General features: G+C 39.6%; 1 protein-coding gene across 1 annotated transcript in view; it reads right to left on the minus strand.

The window, feature by feature from the left end:
• Nucleotides 1-3,585: 3,585 nt before the first annotated feature.
• Nucleotides 3,586-19,180, minus strand: part of ABCB7 (ATP binding cassette subfamily B member 7) — a 43,067-nt gene continuing 27,472 nt past the window's right edge. The window contains exons 9-16 of the mRNA XM_075720559.1: nt 18,323-18,497; nt 16,717-16,874; nt 16,007-16,170; nt 15,706-15,835; nt 15,042-15,213; nt 9,185-9,288; nt 7,460-7,567; nt 3,586-4,673 (exon numbers count right to left, since the gene is read on the minus strand). Of these exons, the coding sequence (XP_075576674.1) occupies nt 4,455-4,673; nt 7,460-7,567; nt 9,185-9,288; nt 15,042-15,213; nt 15,706-15,835; nt 16,007-16,170; nt 16,717-16,874; nt 18,323-18,497 (1,230 nt within the window). The 3' untranslated portion in view covers nt 3,586-4,454. The remainder of the gene's footprint in view (nt 4,674-7,459; nt 7,568-9,184; nt 9,289-15,041; nt 15,214-15,705; nt 15,836-16,006; nt 16,171-16,716; nt 16,875-18,322; nt 18,498-19,180) is intronic.

The following is a 19,180-nucleotide window of genomic DNA, read 5'->3' on the forward strand; positions in this document are numbered from 1 at the left end:
TGAACATCTATCATCTTCCTGTACAATGTAAATTTTACATTTCCATTCTGAAAAGAAACTTGAACGTAATTTAGAATCTCAGTGTTAAGAGATGTAGGTAACTACTAATCCATGTAACGGAACTGCTGAGAGTAAACCGCGGGATCACCTACAAGTAGCAACTTAGGAATTTCCATTTGTAGAAAGCAAAACAACCTCCCCACCAACCACTACTGAAGTTTGCTGACTCGGGAGGTTAGAATAGCCAAAATTCTCTGTGTTGTCTTCATAGCCTGTGCCTAGCAAGTTTTCACATGGGAATTAAAATGAAATTCTGTAAGTTCATAGTTAATAGATGACTGTACGCTGCAAGAAGCAGCCCCCTTTTAACGTCCATTTTTCACAAACACTTTCCTTTAAAAACAGAGAATGAAAGGGGAAAAAAGAATTAAATAGCTTTTTCCACTCTAAAATTGCAGACAAAGATTTTATAATGGCAGTAGATGGCTTGAATTTTTAAAAACAACCAGCTAAACGTCCAGAATCTGAAAAGCTGCTGTTTAGAAAAGTGATGTTCCAGATTATAGAAGAGCAGAATTACCAAGATCCACAGAGGCTGTGAAAGAGCTCCAAAATAAATCCATTTTCTGTAAGAAACTGGGAGGCTTTTTAAAGCAATGCCATATATACTGTCTGGAGTCAGTGTGCTACAGCGAGAGCCGTGACTCCCATTCAGCGTTTTAAACGTCTGCTTCCAGGGGTGACACTTTGGAGTCATAGTATAGGAGTAAAAATAAATAAAAATAAAATTTAAAAACCCAACCAAACGAAAAGAGCACAAATTTTACTTTCTAGCAGACAAGAGAATCACCAAGTATTGCTACCGCTCCTGCGAGACGCCTGCTCCCCAGCAAAACGCAACGCTCAGCGTTTTGTTCTTGTTCGACAGAACCGTGCGAGGCTGCGGCAGCCGAGGATCCTGCTCGTCTGCAACTCCTCCGCTGCGCAACGACGACTTCTGCTTTTCTAGGAAGTTTTTCCCGTTTAACTTGGGAAAGTAACGGGGGGAGAAAAACCTTTTTGCTCTCATTAGAGTGACAATTCCCCCCCCCCCCCCCCATTTCTTATGTGTAGCTGCTAAGTTTACAATGGTGACGCCTATCTTTGTCACCGGTGTCCGAGAAGCCGCCAGCCAAGCATAGGGAGCCTTCAGCCAAGTGAAGCCACGAACAAGTCAGGAATGTTTACCTAGCAGCTCCACAACACAGGAAGTTTTCAGTCATCTCCAGAAACTCACTGCAATTCTTGAAAACAAATATTCTACTGTATAGCTGGCCCCCGTTTTTAGGAAATGCCTTCCTCCCGGCATTCAGTTTGCGTAAAGTTGGACAAAGCTGCGGCACCCTGACTGGCATCAAAAATGACGGCAGAGGTAGGCAATGGCCTCGCAGCTGTATCAAACCCTTTACAGATTTAAACCGACATTGATCATTTCTGGTATTTACCATCTGAAACCGGTCCCCATTCCAAACCTACAACGCCCAAGACTCCCAGAGTACTTGCAAAGTCCATCCCGAGCGATGAAATGCATCAGCTTTGCGTCATCGCTCGTTCGTCTGAAAACTTCCCTTCACAAACACAATCGCACTTGGCATTAAAACGGCTTTTGCTTTCAGACAATTAAAAGATAACGCCAGCTCCTGTGCTCTCTGCAGACAATTACTAGGATGTCTAAGCCCTGCGATACGGAAAACTGTTCATTGAGAAAAAACTTTTCCTCCATCTTTCAGACCAGTGACATTTCTAATACTTGTGTCACAGGAAAAAAAAAAAAAACCCTTCAGGACTGAAATAATGCTATTTACAGCCTTGGTGCATTATCTGCTGCACGCAACGGCAGACAAATATTTAATTCCAAAACCTAGCTCTTGCAGGGTGGGGAGGGACACCGCTTTTTTTTTTTTATTAGCCACGATACAGGAAAGGGAGATGCCTCATAAAAAGACTTTTTAATAAACCTTTGCTAACTGTTTGTGGCAGTTCAGAAATAACTGCATCTTTATAGTCAACCTCACTGCTGTCAGAAACTGAAAAAGGAGACAATTGGTGAAAACGGGGAAGACTGCAAGCTAGAAGAATTCTGAACTGTCGCTACATTAACAAGGCTTCACTTTGCTTCTGCACTCCAAGGATAGAAACAAAAGTCCTTGCATTCGATACACTTTTAAAATAATTTTTAACCGGAGATTGATGCCAGGTTGGTTGGTTTTTTCCACACACCATTTTAAAAGAGAGAAAATGAGTGACTAGCAGAAAAGATAGCAAAGGTTTCACTCCCTTTAAGTTACTGTTCCTATATTTAGTTTCAGGGGAGGGTATAACACAAAAAAATCCCCACTATTTGCAACTAAATTTCCAGAAGCACCAAATTCAGTGCTCTGTTAATTCCCACACTGAGAAACCTCGCATCTGATTTATAAACATAATTATATCAGTGTAATTATACTGGCGTAATTCCCCAGGAAAAAACAAGTTATTTTTCAACATCCGAGAGAAAGATTTTTATTTTGAAATTCAACGTGAAGAATTATACCAGAATAACCAGTGATAAACAGACATGGTAAATCTCCCTGAAGAGGTAAGGCCCACCGAAGCCGCTCTGTTTGCTCCTCTCAGCAGGATGGGGGAAAGAAAATACAACAAAAGGCTCGTGGGTCAAGGCAGGGACAGGGAGATCACTCGGTAATTACCATCACGGGCAAAACAGACTCGACTTGGGGAAATTCATTTAATTTATTGCCAGTTAGAAGTCAGAGTAGGGTAATGAGAAAATAAAACCAAATCTTAAAACACTCCCCACCCCTCCCTTCTTCCTGCGCGCAACTCCACTCCCGATTTCTCTGCCCCCTCCCCACGATGGAGAATGGGGGTTGCGGTCAGTTCATCACGCGTCGTCTCTGCCGCTCCGTCCTCCACACGCTCTTCCCTGCTCCGGCACGGGCTTCCCCCGGGGTCCCAGCCTCCTTGGGGCACATCCCCTGCTCCGGCGTGGGCTCCTCCCCGGGTGCAGGGGGACCCCTGCTCCCTGGGGGCCTCCATGGGTGCAGGGCACAGCTGCCTCGCCATGGGCTGCACCCGGGGTGCAGGGGAATCTCTGCTCCGTGCCCGGAGCACCTCCTGCCCTCCTCCTGCACGGACCTGGGTGCCTGCAGGGCCGTTTCTCTCACACGTGCTCACTCCTCTCTCCCGCTGCTGTTTTTTCCAGCAGGCTTTTTTCCCCCTTCTTAAAAATGTTATCCCAGAGGCGCTACCACCGTCGCGGATGGGCTCGGCCTCGGCCAGCGGTGGGTCCGTCTTGGAGCCGGCTGGCGTTGGCTCTGTCGGACACTGGGGAAGCTTCTGGCAGCTTCTCACAGAAGCCCCCCCTGTAGCCCCCTGCTACCAAAACCTTGCCACGCAAACCCAATACACCTGTAGTGTCCTGCAAATCGCAAAGACTGAGGTTTCTTGGCACTGCAGAAGTTTTGACTATTGAAATGAGGAGATTATTACAGCAATGCTTTCAACATTAGCCAGGTCATTTTCTCATACATTAATGACATAATAGAAATTTATGGAAGTCTTTATTGAATCTTAATTGCTCCCTAAGACCATGACTGAAATAGAAAAAGTGACTGCATTCTGCTTTGACTGCTACAGCAGATGTTGAGGATACAGAATCCTGAACTTGGATTTTTTTCATTTAAGGGAAACTTCTGATTCTTCATATTTACATACAACGGTTTGTATGTTTTCTGTAAAAAGTCACACAATGTTTTGTCAATTCCAGATTTTTGCCAGCTCTTTAAAATACTGTTAGTTTTCTTTTAGAATAATACTAATACATTTCCTGATAGTCCCGTATGAAAGGTGCTTTTCAAGGGTGAGATGGATAATTCAGGTATTTAGCTTGCTACTAGAAGCCTCTAATATTTTGTTGAGGCTTTTCTTATTCTTTACAAGGAAGAACATTTTAAACCAGAACACTGCTGAAGAATTTAAATTGCATCTTTCTCACTAGCAAATGAGTTCAAATTAGCCCAATTACAATTAAAACATGACATATTTATCAACCATTAATGATGAGAAATAACGTAAATCGAGGACAAATCTGTTTACAATTTAATAATCCACCTCAAGTGACTGCCAGGAGAATTTACCAATGCCTAAAAATTGCCATAAATTACGCTCTTAGTTGAAAAGTTTGAAGTTTTTGAAAAAGCTCAGCTCTTGCAGATGCCATTGAATATTAGAGATTTCTAAAGATGTAAAAATAGAACTCCTTTGGTTGAAATTACGTCCCTCTGAGAAACTGTAAAACCCCAAAACTGCAAAACCCAGGAAGTTTTTGAATGCTGACTTAGAAACAAGAGCTGCACTTCATTGTAATCTTGTGCATTTTTAACCTCTTATAGAAGATTAATCCAGGATCATACTTAGCATGAACAGTTTCCACAGCCTTTCACGCTATTGATAATTTCTTCTTCTAGTTTCTTCCTTTCCTCCTCTTTGGATGTCTGGTTATTTCTCTCTTCCCAGTTTGGATCGTTATGATTATTTAGTACTTTGCTGCTCTGGGTATGCCACATCTCATAATAGAGATTGTTAGGATTTGCAAGGAGGTCTGCATGTCTACCACGTTCCACAACTTTACCCTGTAAAAGAAGGGGAGTAAGTCAGTAATCAGTATTACCAGATCTTTAGGAACATAAATGCTGACAACATATGGGCCACAGTTTTACAGTATAGATTACAGCAATTATTCATCAGAAGGAGTTTGGGACGGCAATGAAGGACTGAATATGTGGTGCACCGCATTTTGTGTGACGTGGCAAGCTGAAAACAAGGAGCTGTGTTCTTCTTGACCTAACATAAACAGGAACGTGGACGCCTTTTGTCCATCTGGGCAAAACTGAAAGCCCACCAACACTGAAAGTTTTACTATCTAAGTCGGAAGAGCTATTTGAAGTAAACGTAGAGCTCTATATGAGGAGCAAGGTATTAAACTACTAGCGCAAAAGTCACCAAACACGTACTTGTCTTTGCTCGACAACAAACCCCCTTACACCAAGAAGCTAAAAGAAAAGAGCATACAGAGAGGGATTTGTACTAGATAAGCAAACCACATTTAAAATCAAATCCTAAAAACAATTAGTGTAAATTGTGCTTTTAGATGGGTGCTCAGTAACTTGTGTCATTGCAATTGCCGTCATGAAGATGGAGTGAGCCGTTCAGTTCATCTGTGCTATTCTCAAGAGCAAAGATGATTTATTGACTATCATTGCGGAAACGGGAAGGAAGAGTTGGAGAGGAGAACTCAAATCCTACAGACAGTGAAACAACGCTACTCTTCAGAAAAAACAGGCTCATCTTTTTACTTGGAGATACACATTTACATTCACTGACTTCAAATTAAAATAATGTATTCATTCTCCAGCTATTCTTCCTTTTGGGAAAAGACAGCATTATACAGACAACTACATGGATTTTATATTAGTTCTAAATTCTGATCTACAATTAAATCTACCTCCTTGTGACAGCTGCTGATGAACATGCTGAGAGAAAAATTGGGTCTTGTCACTTCTATTACTAGTCGTGCTGGTGGAATCTGAACAAATATACACTTGACCAGCATAACTGCAGAATTTATTTAAAAACTTTAAGTGGTTAATTTAGAGAGTTCACTGTCGTAGAGACTAGGCTTTTGAATTATGGCCTTTTTTTTTTTTAATAACTCTTGAACAATCATCAAAAATGTAACTTCTCTGTTCAGCTTCACAGCATTAAGATCAATATCATTAATGTTTATTTACTCACTCAAGAATTATTCTGATTTTACCTAGGCGAAGGTGCTGAAATTGCGATGCCGCATTTCCCTCGCTAAGCAAAACCAGTCACAATCATCTTGTCTCATCTCCACTACTGAGCCTTATTTATCTGGTTGCTAACACAGCGCTCATCAATCAAGCAGGGATGACAAGAGGCAACTTTCTGCTGAGCAAACGTCAATGATGCCTCACACGAAGCAGTCGGGCACTAAAAGTGATGCACCACGCTGCCTTACTCATTCACAATCTTTATTACACTCACATCATTCATGAAAGTGAGCACCCTAGCTGTTTTACAGTTCGAGGTTGTGCTTTTATTTTTAATTTAACAGTTACACTATAACACAAAACACACTCTTAGTAAGCTGTGAAAACTTGCATCGAAAACAAAAAGTCGCAGATTGCCTTATAACATGTTAAAAAAACATTTGCAAGATGTTTTAACATGCAGTTACATAAAGGATACACCTTAGGAAACGATTTTTCAGCAAAAGCTGAAAAAACCAGGCAGATCAAAACCACATAAAGACTCCACAGAGCAGTACGAGTGATTTATTCCACTACTTCATTTTGAGATTCATATGAAACTGAGATTTGTGTAGTAAAGATAGTCATGAATGTCACCATTTTGTAAGATTTTTTTCTAATTGCCCATGAAATCTTTTAACATATTGTAGGAATAATTTATTGTCTTCTAGATATGCATATTTTAGTCACTAAATACACCTATGATCACAAGCATATAAATAGCAACTAAAAAAATGAACGCAGAGATAAATTTAAAATCTATTATCAGCAGATTAGAGCGCTATATTTTCAGCATTATCAGTTAGAAGAGTAACTCTGAAGTTATAATAAGGACATTTGTTTATTTTAAATCTATAGCCAGATATGGGTAATAGAGAAGAAAATGGACTTAAGACAGCCTGAACATGAGGTAACAGCTGAACAGTGACATCAGTAAATCAGGTGTTGAAACTTTCTTTTTTTTTTCCTCCCCCCTTACAAGAGAAGCATACGGAAAGGGAATAATCGTACTTTTCTGCAGGTACAATAGAGAATGGTGTTCAGATTTCTAACATAATTAGCTTGAACAATCCTACAACAGTTTTATCCGCATGGAAACAGAACATGCTGTCCTCTCTCTCCCCATTGAAAGAAAAAAAACAGTGGATGCATGTGAAAAATAGACACTCACCGAGTAATGAGAATAAAGCATAAATTGGGGGAACACATTAGGAAACCTAATCTGACACAAGCATGTAATAAATCAGATTTAAAACATGCAACATTAAGCCAGTCCCAGAGCATCGAGTGAAATCTGTCATAATCCACATAAAGGACATGTAATTAAATGAACTATGCAAATGAAGCAAAAATACAACATACAAGAGAGTCACACACGCAAGTTTCTGCAACTGATAAACTGCTCGCTGCAAAGAAGAGAGGTATGTAAAAAACACAGCTTGGCCTAGAATTTTCTAATGTGGTTCATTTCCAAAGAACTTTCAGTAGCTTGGTGGGAGTATAATATTTCAAAATGGACACACAGACACTCCAAAACAAACACCGACGTTAGGTGAAAGTTGCACATCACAGGGCGATCACCTCACCTGATCCAGCACTATGATTTCATCTGCATCAACTACTGTTGACAGCCTGTGAGCAATGAAAACCGACGTTCGGTGTTTCACCATGTCCCTCATGGCACTGAGAATATTCTGCAAGATTAAAATAGAGACAAACTCTTACACGCTCCTAAGTGGTACGAAGAGAAACAAAATGCTGTCTGGAAATATGCAAATTACTGTATATAAGTTTTGAGAAACATCTCCAGTGCTGCTATAGCTTCACAATGAGAAACAACTATGAGTATCTACAGAAGAAACAGAAGAATCCCAAGCATAAAGTATCTGTGGCTCTGATAAAGCCCTCAAACTGCAAAAAAACCCCTTTATTCACAGAATAATGCAGATATCCCAAGTGACAAAGGAAGAGAAGTGTTACTTGATTTCAGGAAAAACTTCCCCATGCAGCCATACTACGAAAGCAACAAACAGCAGTAAAGGCATGTGAAAATAATAAGTAATAATATTTTCCAATCAATGAAAGTTAAAGAAAAAAATCCCTCTCAGTACCATGCCAGTGTGGAACAAAGTTAAAGCAATCCTGGGAATTATCTGTATATCCACTGCTTCCCTTATGAGTAGTCTTCCGCCTTCCCAAACTGCATTCAGATGCGAGCAGCACTAATTGGGAATTTGTGCCCTCACCACAATAAGTGAAGCGTCCACTTTATTTTCCTGAAACACACTTGCCTTTCTCAGAAAACATTTTGATTATCAGACATATTTTTGTGGAAAGGACTCATTTTCATTTGCTCTCTTTAAAGTGCAGTTCTGCTGTGAAACTTTCAGCTTTGCTTATGATTCTCGCAGTAAATACAGCAAAACAAAAGAGAGAAAGAATCCAAGTAGCGTTCTGTAGAATTGCGTGTGTTATGAGCATTTCTGGTCCCATGAGGAAGCTGTACTATGTTTGAATGCTGTACTATATAGATGTACAGTTTGTACTCTGATTTCTTTGTATCTGGAAAATGAAAGTCGTTTAGTGATTACAGGTCAATAAATTCACTCAATAAGCTGCATAAGTGAACACAAACATAGCCCCAGCTCTAGGTTTTGATGACATTAGTTTGTAAAATTACTGCTGGCGCTGAGAGTTTTGTGTTTAAGCAAAGATGTAGTTACGAAGCCCGATGCAGTTACTGTGGTGCTGTCATGACATCTGTGTCACAACGCTCTGATGTTTCACAGCCCTCCCTGTGAAATGAATACAAATTAATACCAGCACTGCAGATTACACCTTCCTGATTTGCATCACAGAAAGATACCGCACAACAAACGAGGTTTTCTGTTCTGCGTTACGTCACAATTATTTATAAGACATTTTTAATGAATGCTAGATGTCATCTAAACACCTTTTAAAGTGGATTGGAAAGCTTCGCACTTCGTGGCCACATGAGGTATTTGCAACAGCTTCAAGAGATGAATGTTTAATGGTGAATGGGACCTCAAGAATGTAAACCAGAAAATACACCCAGGGACAGAGTTGATCATCTTCACTGTGTCTCAGGGTAGACAGAGACTCAGCATCTCTGCTCCAGCCTTTAGGAAAAGGGCTTAGCCACAGGATCTCTTAATAATAATACCAGGAAAACACGATAGCGATCTGGCAATAAGAACAGAATTCTTTCCGAGAGGAAAAACCCAAGGAAAAAGCATCAGAATCAGACATCATTACACCACTTAAGTTTTATTTTTATTATCCCAATTTACCTCTTCTGTAATTGAATCTAAAGATGATGTGGCTTCATCATAGAGAAAAATATGCGGCTCCTTTAACATTGCTCTAGCAATTGCAACTCTTTGCTTTTCTCCTCCTGAATGTGGGGGGAGGGCAGGGGAAGAGGAAAAAAAAAAAGATAAAGTTACAATCATGATATTCTAAATTCAACAGCAGACATTACTGTTTTGGAGGTTGGTTATTTTTTCTTTTTTTTTAACATACATAATATTTGCTACTGATAAAGGTCTGTACATGTTACATACAATATCACACAAGTTCCTGCTCCTTGGTAAATCCAAAGTGATTCAAGATTGCTTATCCTTTTGGAAAAGGACAGAGAACTATTTTGTATATGCTACAAGGCAAGAGCAGGTAACTAACGACGACGTACCATAACTCACTCTATACACCAGGGAGTATGAGCTCATTTACCTGGTCTAAGCTATGCCCCGTACAGTAACTTCGCATATATACATCCTGCTTTCTCTTGCAAATAAACAATGCTCTGCCCATGCCTGCTGTATTTGATTTCCTGCATCTTGCACATGCATTTTTTCTTCCACATCTCTCCTTGAAATTCATCTCACTTTCCACTCCGTAATGGCCCAGATTTGAAGTGTCCATACCTAATAGCTTTAACCAGCAAATTTCATTAAAGAACACAATTAATATGGTACTGAAAACTACCTTCATGATGCAAACCACTGCCTGTTGCTTTCTGATGTAACGAAGTTTCAGACTAGTTTCCTTCCTTCACAGTTCTTACAGCCAACTCCTACCCAAGAATAACTTGGGACAACTTTTACAGACAGGAAAACAGGTGCATTTGAGAACTTAAAATCTGCTAAACATTTGGTGTGCAATGCAAACATTTCATATTTGTGCACTTGTCCTCCTTTGTTTCATTCAAGACTTCAAAACATTCCATTTAATACCATTATATTCTTGTTAGTATTCCATTCCTATCAGGAGAGAACACGCTTTAATAAACCATTTAAAAGGCTGATAATAACGATGGAGTTCAAATTTTAAACTGTCTTTGGCAGAACTCAGTAGCAATTAGAATTGTACAATTTACTCAGTTTATTCTAGCATACTCTCTCTCTCCTTTAAAGCATGTTCAAAACTCACAGCCTGACAATATTCAGGTTTGAAAGACATACTACAGTAACAAAATCCCAGGTCTTTCCCTACATTTGTAACATATCAACTTGTTTCATGTTCTTCCCCATTCATCTTCAGGACGGCAACACGTTAACCATTTCCTTCACAAAGTCAGGAGTTTGGGCTGTTATAGCTCTTCCACATCTATTAGAAAACACTGAAATGGATTCTACTTGAAAAAGGCCAGCCAGCTTGGTTTTCTTTATTTACTCTTGATGAATCGATCACTGAGACCAGTAAGAACTGCACTAAATGCTTACCTCACCATTTAAATTGATAAAGTTCTCCATGCAATTAAGACTTCCTTATGCTTGTTTTTGTACCACACAAGCAAGGAAAACCACACTAGGGGAGAGAAACGCGGATACTGCAGCTTGTTATCCATGCTGCTGTACTGCCATTAGGGAGTTTTGTTTGTATTCAGGTTCTCGCCAATTATGAAAAAAATCCACCAGTTTTAAAGCATCGAGACAGCACTTCTAAGATACAGTTTGCCAATGCCAGTGCTCATAGTAAACTGTTCATTTACTGGAAGAAAAGAATCCATAATACACCAAATTTTTGCATACAGGGAGAATTCAATTTACTTACTATTTTTTAAACTAATCATTTGCTGCATGCAACAGATTTAACTATTCACAGAACCAGGGCCCCAAATTAAGATCACAGCCCTTACTGGCCCCACAGGTTACTAACACCGTTCACACATCCCGGGACCCACGTTAATTGTCACTGTGCCTTTCACCGAGACACCCACTGCATTAGTGGTCCTGAAAACCTTGGGGTTTTCCATCATGCATATAAAATGCCTGGATTTCAAAGAGGAACCACTTAAATTCACAGTGCTTCCACTCCCCCCATTTCTCCCATGAAATATTATTTAAAAAAGACAAAACAAGTCAGGACTTTGTGTTTTTCTTAGACTAGAAGTATAAGGAGCCTCACTCAAAAAAAAATATTAAACAGATTCAGAATGAATCTAATATATATCTTTTGAACAATTTAGGGAGCCATTCTACTATTCAGAAAGCTACAGAGATTCAAAGTAACAGATGCCATACTTTTACAGAGCTACTGAAGATATGCACCTGACATCTCCAATCCATTAAACAACCAAACCATTTCTGGCCATTACAACTCTCATTATCAACTAAAATATTGATCTAACAAAAGCACATGGGATATAGTGGACACGTTAACTCCACACTTCAACCTAAAACCACAAACTGGCACCTGCAAGCAAAGGCACACAGAATCAGATTCCCCAAGAACTGAGCACACAGCTGCATTTAAGATCAGTTCACTGCGCAGTTTGAGGAAGCCCAAGATGTTGCGCAGAGATGCAGTGGAGGCCCCATCCCTGGCAACATCCCAGGTCAGGTTGGACGGGGCTCTGAGCACCCTAATCAGGTTAAAGCTGTCCCTGCTCACGGCAGGGGTTGGGCTGGATGGCCTCTAAAGGGCCCTTCCAACCCAAAGCATTCTATGATTCTATGAGCAGACATTTCTGAGCGCATTAGCCTAAGACTCCTGTACCCTGACTGTAAACGTTACTGAAGCCCCTTCCAACCCAAAGCATTCTATGATTCCATGATTCTATTACTGTTGTTTGCCAATACTCATCTAATTTGTTGAAAATAAGAAACTGAAGCTGCTACTTCAATGGCAGATGCCCACTCTAAGCTCTTTTTCTATCACCTCAGAAATCCAGTGTCTTTCTCCAGAGAAGTATTTTACACACTCTTTTTTCTTTAAATACTAACAAAACAGGAAAAGAACACGCTTCCCTTTGCTTTCTAAACACCACTTTTGTTAAAGCACTGTTAGATGGGTGCTTATGACCACCATAGTGGTAGCACAAAATGAAGGATGGAGTAAAAGCATAACCCATTTTCTAAAAGGTCAGAAGGAAGCTCCAACACGCCCGCACATGTTTCTCCAGATTTAGAATGGGACACAGAATCATAGAAACATTTAGTTTGGAAAAGACCTTTAAGATCATCGAGTCCAACTGTTAACGTAGCACTGCCAAGCCCACCGCTAAACCACATCCCTAAGCGCCACATCTACACCTCTTTTTAAATACCTCCAGGGATGGGGACTCAACCACTTCCTTGGGCAGCCTGTTCCAATGCTTGACAACCCTTGATCCGTGAAGAAATTCTTCCTAATAGCCAATCTAAACCCCAACATAAGGCTAAGGCTTTGAGCAACCTGAACTAGTGAACGATGCCCCTGCTCACAGCAGGGGGGTTGGTCTAGATGATCTTTAGAACATCCCTTCCAACCCAAACCAGTCTATGTTTCTATAAACACCAAGACATTTCAAACCTATTGTTAGTCAAATCTTTCCAGAAATTACCAGTTTGGGGAGACAGGCAGTGTAAGAGAAATCTTTCATCATTATCACTGTTCTCTACAGTTCTGCCAGTAGCTATTTTCTATCTTCTACTCACTCACCTAGGTTTGTGCTTCACATATTTTACTTCCCTTCTAACCTTCTCTGTATTCCCCTTTCGCAAAGGTGCGTGCTTTCTCCTGCACATACATTCTGGATACAGAATGTAACCTCTGATCCTCTGTTTCAAAGAGACCAGGACTCCTGACTTCACGAGCTGCATAGTAAGAAATACCGCATATAGCTTGCCGTCTTCACAACAGGCAGCATCTCTGCCCGAACACGCTGCACTCCTGCCTCTGGACCCCCACCAGCCCCACATCCCCCCAAACATTCATACATCTCGGTACCATTCCCAAGCAACCTCAACACCCTGAAGTTTCCAAACGCATTGAGCTAAGTTTCTCTCTCCTGCAGGGCCATACCTCATTCCCAACGGAGTAGAGCAGTCTGCCCTCTACCACTCCACCCTACACGCAAATGAAAACAGCTGGCCTGTTCTTTGGGCTACCAGTAAATGGCGTCTTGTACGTGGAGTCAGAATGGAAGAAAATTAAGCTCTGCCACACAGAGTTTGCCAAACAGTAAGGCCTTGTATTCAGGAGAAGCTGTTTAGAAAGACATGTCCTACGTGTTACTACAGCGATATGGCCTCTCCTCAGGCAGAGCAGCAGTTAGTTGTGCATGTGCTGCAGTTTCTCCACTACTACCCTCTGCACACAATTCAGCATTATGCTACCTGCCTTGTCAAAATCCTTCCAAATATTTTCAATGACCTCACACTTATCTAAACACCTTTGGGGCAGTATTAGAAAAAAAAAGACCAAACCAATACGAAAACCTGTGCCCCACCACTGCTCGTATTGGCTAGAAATTTTCAGCAAAACTATAGTGTGTTTTGCTTTTTCAAAACAAGACAACAGGAAACAGTCTTAATGAACTTTGCAACTGCACCTTCTATTTCTCGTAATATCCACCAAGGAGGGGAACCAAACCCATTAGTGATTTAAATGGGGAATGTCATGAAACGAGTATCCCATTTTATCTTGCATCAAATATCTGTTACAAAACTATAAGAACTATAAGATAAAGATTTATTTAAAATATAATAACCTAATAATAATATATCCTTCAACCAAAACAGTAATTTCAGTTTTGTTTCATTTAATGCACATGTAGTAAGTGTTACATTTATGTGATGGACATCATTATTAGCTTTTTCTCAATGCAACTTCAATCTAAGAGATTTGAGATTGAAAGCATTCCAGTGGAATCTACCCGCTACCTAAAAAGTTATACTTAAACTCCGTATTTTTAAATCCTATGTCCCCCCAACAAAAAACAGAAAAACAGCATGGGAAACAATTCAGACATTGCCCAGTTTCCCTGTGATCCCTCATCTTACATTACAACTCTGCCACAGGAAGAATGTTTGCTTTGAAGCATCATCTTACCTACAAACAAGTGTATGTAACTTTAATATTACAGACATCTGTAGAGAAGGAGGAGTAAAGTGAATTTTTTTGTAAGAGTGGCCCCCAAAGGCTAGCAAACCTAGCAAAGCCTGGCTAATGCCATGATGCGATCTTTCTCATTCAGAACAGCTATGCTGTTTTGTAGAGTGCATACCCAAATACAGAGGGACTTTGAGAACCTAAACTCATGGTTTTTTTGTTTCAGTACCAAGGTTGTGTAATATAAATCCATAGCTTGCAGATACACAGACACGATTTTCATGTTTCTTCATACACAATTCACGGGTAAGAAACATGTGAGACACAAAGGCCCTTTCATTATGAACAGGGTCCAAAATGACCTCCCTGCAACAACCTATCCCATTGCCTTACCTACTATCAACAGCAAAAACAAAACACCACCTAAGTTTCAGCTTTTACACGTTTAGATTTAAGAACTCAAATTTGGAAGGTCTATGCATATATATAAGCCTATCACATCCTACATGCAAAGCACGCATGCCTAAAGTTCTCAATTCTATTCACACACATTCCACTACCCAAACAGATTACAAGAACGATCATTTTTACTTAGATACATCTACATGCTTACGTATCAACTCATTTAACGCTATCCCCTGAAAATACATTCCTTTAAATACCTTGTTGACCACAGTTGCCTTAAACTACAGATCTTTGTATTAATATTTAGCCTTACAGTTATGTTATAATGTAAATAAGCTAAAAGCAAGTCTGACTGAGGAATAAACTATGCACTGAACTTTGAGGTAGCAAAAGGGATACGAAGAACTTGCACGCTTAAGAACCCACCTGAGAGCTTGAGTCCTCGTTCACCAACCTGAGTGTTGTAACCATTTGGCATTCGAAGAATAGCATCGTGGATTCCTGCCAACTTTGCTACTGCGTACACCTCTTCTGGTGTTGCACTGATATTGCCATAGAGCAGATTGTAATAGATAGTATTATGGAAGAGAACAGCATCCTACATTTATGGAAAGAATATTTTAAATAAGAAACCATGGAACAATAGCTTAAAAACTGTCCCCAGTCAATGAAAGAAATCAATACAGAATAGCTTATATTTTTTCTACAAAGCCTGAAGGTAAAAGTTTCTGGGGAAATCTCTTTTCCCAAAAATGGGATTAATACATTTTGTGTCCTAAAGATCTATGTTCCATGCATACTTTTACCACTTTGCTAACTCATTATGGGTGGTAATCAACTATAAAGCTAAATCATTTAAAGCTGGAGGCAGTTTCTCATGAAGAGGCTTAAACACATTTCAGAAACTGGATCTATATGATGATGCACATAAAAACATACTATTTCCTGGAGGAAAAAAAAGAAGCATGGTGACTTTCAGAGGAACTAGACAATACTACTGCATTAGGATTGGCCTTCATTGAACCACAGTGTCAGAATACAAGAATTACTATTACGATGGATTATTTGGGGAGAATGAAACATGGTATACCTGAGGTACAACTCCTATTGCCTTTCTCAGACTTTCCAAACTGACATCTTGTATGTTCTGTCCAGCAATATAAATATTTCCTTTCTGAGGCTCATAGAAACGAAATAATAGTCTCACAATTGTGCTTTTCCTGAAATTGAAAAGAATTGAAGCTAATGTTACACTCCTGGTTTGCCATTTACAATCTCCAAACAGAACTGATGTCACTAACAAAAATAATAAAAAGCAAAACACAAGAACAAACACATTTAAGAAACAAAATTCGGCATAGCTGATTGGCGTATTTAGTCCATTTACCCACCCTGACCCACTACCTCCTACAATGGCCACTTTCTTTCCCGCAGGAACTTCAAAAGACACTCCAGCAAGGACTTTCTGCCCCTCAAGGTATTCAAAATGCACATTATCAAAGGTGATGGCAGCAGTCTGTGGTGTGATCTGCAGGGGTGGAGCCAGCTCTTTGTCCTATTAAAAGAAGAGTGCCGCTTTATACGCTGCCCAGAAAGTATCTGAAGCAGTTCAACAACCTGAACAGTCCATTTCCTAGCTCAGAAAAAGGCAAATAGACACTCCAGCTTGGATACGTTGAAAATAATTAGAATCCGCCACACAAGTGAAATTGGTTTGTTCCTCCTTTTCCCCAAAGAAGGTAAAAATTTCTGCTGTAAACACTCTGCTTCACAACTTCTTTTGCAGTAATAAATTCTGCATCATTAATTACAAATAAAATTCAAGCACAAGGCATGAATACTTAAATAAAAAAAGAATCTCAACACAAACACAGCTTCTGTGAAGCAACTTCTGCTGTCACCAAAAGGTTCTGCAAGAAAAAAGCAGCTGCTATTGCACTAACTCCACTTAAAGATAAGGCAGAACAGCATCCTTACACAACATCTCTTTCTTGAATAGAAATTAAACCTGGAAGGTAACAAACAGAGTGAAATGATGGCATTGCTAGAAAACAGCCCTATTAAATACCCAGATACTTTAGGAAAATAAGCTACTACTTACTTTAATTTTGGTATCTACACTGAGAAGTGTAAACAAGGTATTCATATCTATAAGTGCTTGTCTTGTCTCTCTGTATACTGTTCCCAGGAAGTTTAGGGGAAGAGAAAGCTGGAACAGCAATCCATTCACCATTACTAGATCTCCAACAGAAAGGCTGCCTTAAGACAAAATGGATGTGAGAGAAGAAGGAGACTTGAAGGGTTGTCTTGTTAGGAAGCACCAAAAGATTTAAAAAAAAAATAATCAAGTCAATCAAGTCTAGTTTCTTTTATCCCATTTCTAAACCCAGATGTTTAAATAGTAAACAAAACGCATTCCCAGAAGATCAGATTTTATATAGGAAGGTGCCTGAAATGAGTGGCAATGTTTGTGTGGATTTTGCTAGGGGAAAAAAAAAAAATTAAAAAGAAGGAAAATTAATGGAAAACATCAGATTGTAAAGTTGTAAATTCCACAGAGAGAAGGATAAAGGGGCCTGAATAAGTTAGAAGGGGAGGAACTAATATATGAAAGCAAGAATCAGGACGGACAATCTTAAGTACAATTACAGACAAATCCAAACAATACAATTTGTCATGATCAAGAGAGAGGACTTTCATATTATATACAACAGAGCTGCTAAAATGTACAGCGAGAACCTCTGGGCAGCTTAATATCAAACATGCTGATCAAGGGAAAACTCAGGATGACACACTAGTTAAAGGTAAGTGCCGGGTCAGTTCAGCTGAAACAGGTCCAGAAAGATGATTTAAAGCCATATTTCTACCATCCCGCTTAAAGGCTATTCTAAATTTTCTGAAGGACAGCCATAAACTGTACCTACTGACTTATCCATTCACAGGGTAACTCTTCCCTGTCCTGGCATCTCTTAAAAAGAGCAAAGGAGTTGCAAGAAAGACAACATGATATAAAGGTCTACCCTTCAAACGCATCTGGATGCTAACGGTGTTTAAAGCATTGTTATTTTTACTCTAAAACCACCTTGCTTTAGCTGAGCTTCATCCTGATACCGCATTCATCTACTGCATTTCAAGCTTGTACTGTGTCTTCCTAAACAAGCAGGCTTTACTTTATGTAGTAAATTCGACAAATATAGATTAAAAATTCTAACATATGGAAACAATTATTTTAATAATATTAATCAAAGGAAAGTGAAGGACACTGGTAATAAAACTACTGGAGACAAAGCACATGGGTCTGTACACATTGGGCAAAAATTCTGAATCTTGCCAACACGGGAAGGAAGAAGAGTAAAAAGGAAGACTCTTTGTAGAAGGTCCACAGAAGTATTTGTATTTTTAGAAGTGTCTTTCACAATCCTTCAACAGAAACTTCCCAGAGTTACATTTTCTTAGGATCTTTCTCTAACTGCTAAACTTACAAAATGTTTCTAATAAAATCATACTAGTTACTGATACACACACATATATATATATGTATCATGGAATTAATAATACTCGAAGAAGCAGAAATACCCCAAACCCTGAAGCAAAAACTCTCAAAATGAACTATCACATCAACCATAAGTTAATTAAAATCAATACTTCTATTCTGGATGAATTAAGGTAAAGGAGAGTCATATTTAGCTTATAGACAGATGAGTTACCTGCAACAATGCCCTGGCTGGCAAGCACCATGATGGCCGTTAAGCCAATGCTAAATATAGCACTCTGGCCAAAGTTCAGGAGAGCTAAAGTAGAGGTAGTCTTCAGGGAGGCATTTTCATATATCTTCAAGAATTCATCATACCGTTGGGCTTCATATTTTTCATTATTGAAATACTGTGATATACACAAAAATAATACATCACATTCTCAAACATACCCGACTGTGTATTTAACTAGTTATAAAGTTCAGTATAAACACACTACCTGCACAGATACACACACAACCCCTCTTCAACACTTTAACAACTAAAGAGAAAAGAAGATAAAAGATTTTGTGAAGACAAAAACCCAGAGCAAACCCCAGCACGTTCTGCGCTGGGAAAGGAGACAGGCTGCTCAGAGAGGCGGTGGAGTCCCCATCCCTGGAAGCGTTCAAAAAACGGGCAGACGTGGCACTTGGGGACATGGTTTAGTGGGCATGGGGGTGTTGGGTTGATGGTTGGAATGATGATGATCTTAGAGGCCCTTTCCAACCTTAACGATTCTATTCTAGTTTTTACTTTCATTAAAAAAGAATCCAGCCACCAAGCCAGGAAACATGAAATTGCTACTCTACCCTTAACTGGTTTAGTGGTGGACTTGGTAGTGTTAGGTTAATGGTTGGACTTGATGATCTTAAAGGCCTTTTCCAACCTAAATGATTCTATGATTATGGAAATCCCTACCATACTCATATTCTAGAAACACCAGGTGTCTGTCTTGCAGAACTTCTACCTAATTAACATCAAAACCAAACACCAGCTGCCACTAGATAATAAAAAGAAGAAAAAGTTACTGTCCTCTATGTACTAGAACAT

Source organism: Pelecanus crispus, chromosome 13 (assembly GCF_030463565.1).
Source record: "Pelecanus crispus isolate bPelCri1 chromosome 13, bPelCri1.pri, whole genome shotgun sequence".
Classification (NCBI taxonomy): Eukaryota; Metazoa; Chordata; class Aves; order Pelecaniformes; family Pelecanidae; genus Pelecanus; species Pelecanus crispus.